At 59.3% G+C, this 1,257-nt stretch overlaps 1 protein-coding gene across 1 annotated transcript in view; it reads right to left on the reverse strand.

The window, feature by feature from the left end:
• Positions 1-311: 311 nt before the first annotated feature.
• HOXC12 (homeobox C12) overlaps positions 312-1,257 on the reverse strand; it is a 1,376-nt gene continuing 430 nt past the window's right edge. Inside the window, exon 2 of the mRNA XM_006757098.1 lies at positions 312-550. Coding sequence (XP_006757161.1) covers positions 312-550 — 239 coding nt within the window. The remainder of the gene's footprint in view (positions 551-1,257) is intronic.

Genomic DNA, 1,257 nt, shown 5'->3' on the forward strand with positions numbered 1-1,257 from the left:
CCCGGGTCCTCAGCCTCAGTCTGCCTCAAACCAACCCTTCCCTGGTGCCTCAGCTTGCCCTGTCTCTATCCCTGGCAGCTGTGGGCTTTCTGTCTCCCTGGCTGGGTTCTTCCCTTCTCCCTGGGGCCTGGCAGGACCTGCTGGGGGTGTGTGAGAGGGAAACACGAAGAAAACAGACAAGAGGATGTCCAGAGAGGGCCTGCCAGAGACTTCTGGCATCCTAAGCGGGGAGCCTGTGTCCCAGGCAGCGCCCCCTCTTGCTCTCTGCCAGAGACGGGCTCAGTCTGGGGCTGGCTCCCTTGTCTTGCCCCCTAAAAGAAAGAGAGAGCTTGCTCCCTCAACAGAAGTCTTTTCTTTTTCATTCTCCGGTTCTGAAACCAGATCTTGACCTGCTGGTCACTAAGATTCAAGCGGTCTGAGAGTTCCCTCCGGCGCTGCCGTGTGATGAACTCGTTCACGAGAAATTCGCCCTCCAGCTCCGCCAGCTGCAACTTCGAATAGGGCTTGCGCTTCTTCCGCGAGCGGCTGTGGATCGGGTACCAGGGCGTGCCTGGGTGGAGATGAACCAGGAGCGAGGGTTGGCCAGAAGACCCAGAGGTGACAGGCGCAGAGCCCTTGCTCCTTCCCGAGTCCTCCTCACCTTGGCCTCACGCCCAACCCCAGGCCCTTCCTCTCCTGACTCCTCTCTTCTACGCAGACCCCACCCCTACCAACCCCAGTCCTTCCTCCTCCTCCTTTTCCTCCTTCACTTCTTTTCCTTGCTTCCCCAACTCTACCTACCACTGCAGTATCCCTCACCCTTCCATGTTCCTCTTCCCTCCCTTCTCCCCAGACCTCTTCTCCAGGGTTTCCTGGACCCTTCCTCTCACACCTTCCGGGATGGGGGTCCCTGATCAGCTAGAACAGACATGAGCGAGTGGCGAGAGTTAAACGTCTCCGCTGGCGAAAACATGCAGGTAATGGAGGCTGTGGGGAAGCGGAGCTAGAGGCTCTGGAGGAGCAGGGACCAAGCTCTGGGCCTCACCTTCCCACCCCGCAGGCCTGGGGAAGGCTCGGTCCAGAATTTCCCTTCTCCCGAGCTCCCTGCCCCCTCCAGCCGCGGGCTGATGCAGAAGGGAATCTCTTCAGTTCTTTTATGGGGATATTTACATGTTTATAGGGCTCCCCAACCCCCACTTCTTTTTAAAAGAAGTGCTTCCTCGCCACACATTCTGTCACCCCAGGCGGCCCCAGCTCGGTCCTGCCCGGCCCGCCCCG

This window comes from Myotis davidii, unplaced genomic scaffold (genome assembly GCF_000327345.1).
Source record: "Myotis davidii unplaced genomic scaffold, ASM32734v1 scaffold233, whole genome shotgun sequence".
Classification (NCBI taxonomy): domain Eukaryota; kingdom Metazoa; phylum Chordata; class Mammalia; order Chiroptera; family Vespertilionidae; genus Myotis; species Myotis davidii.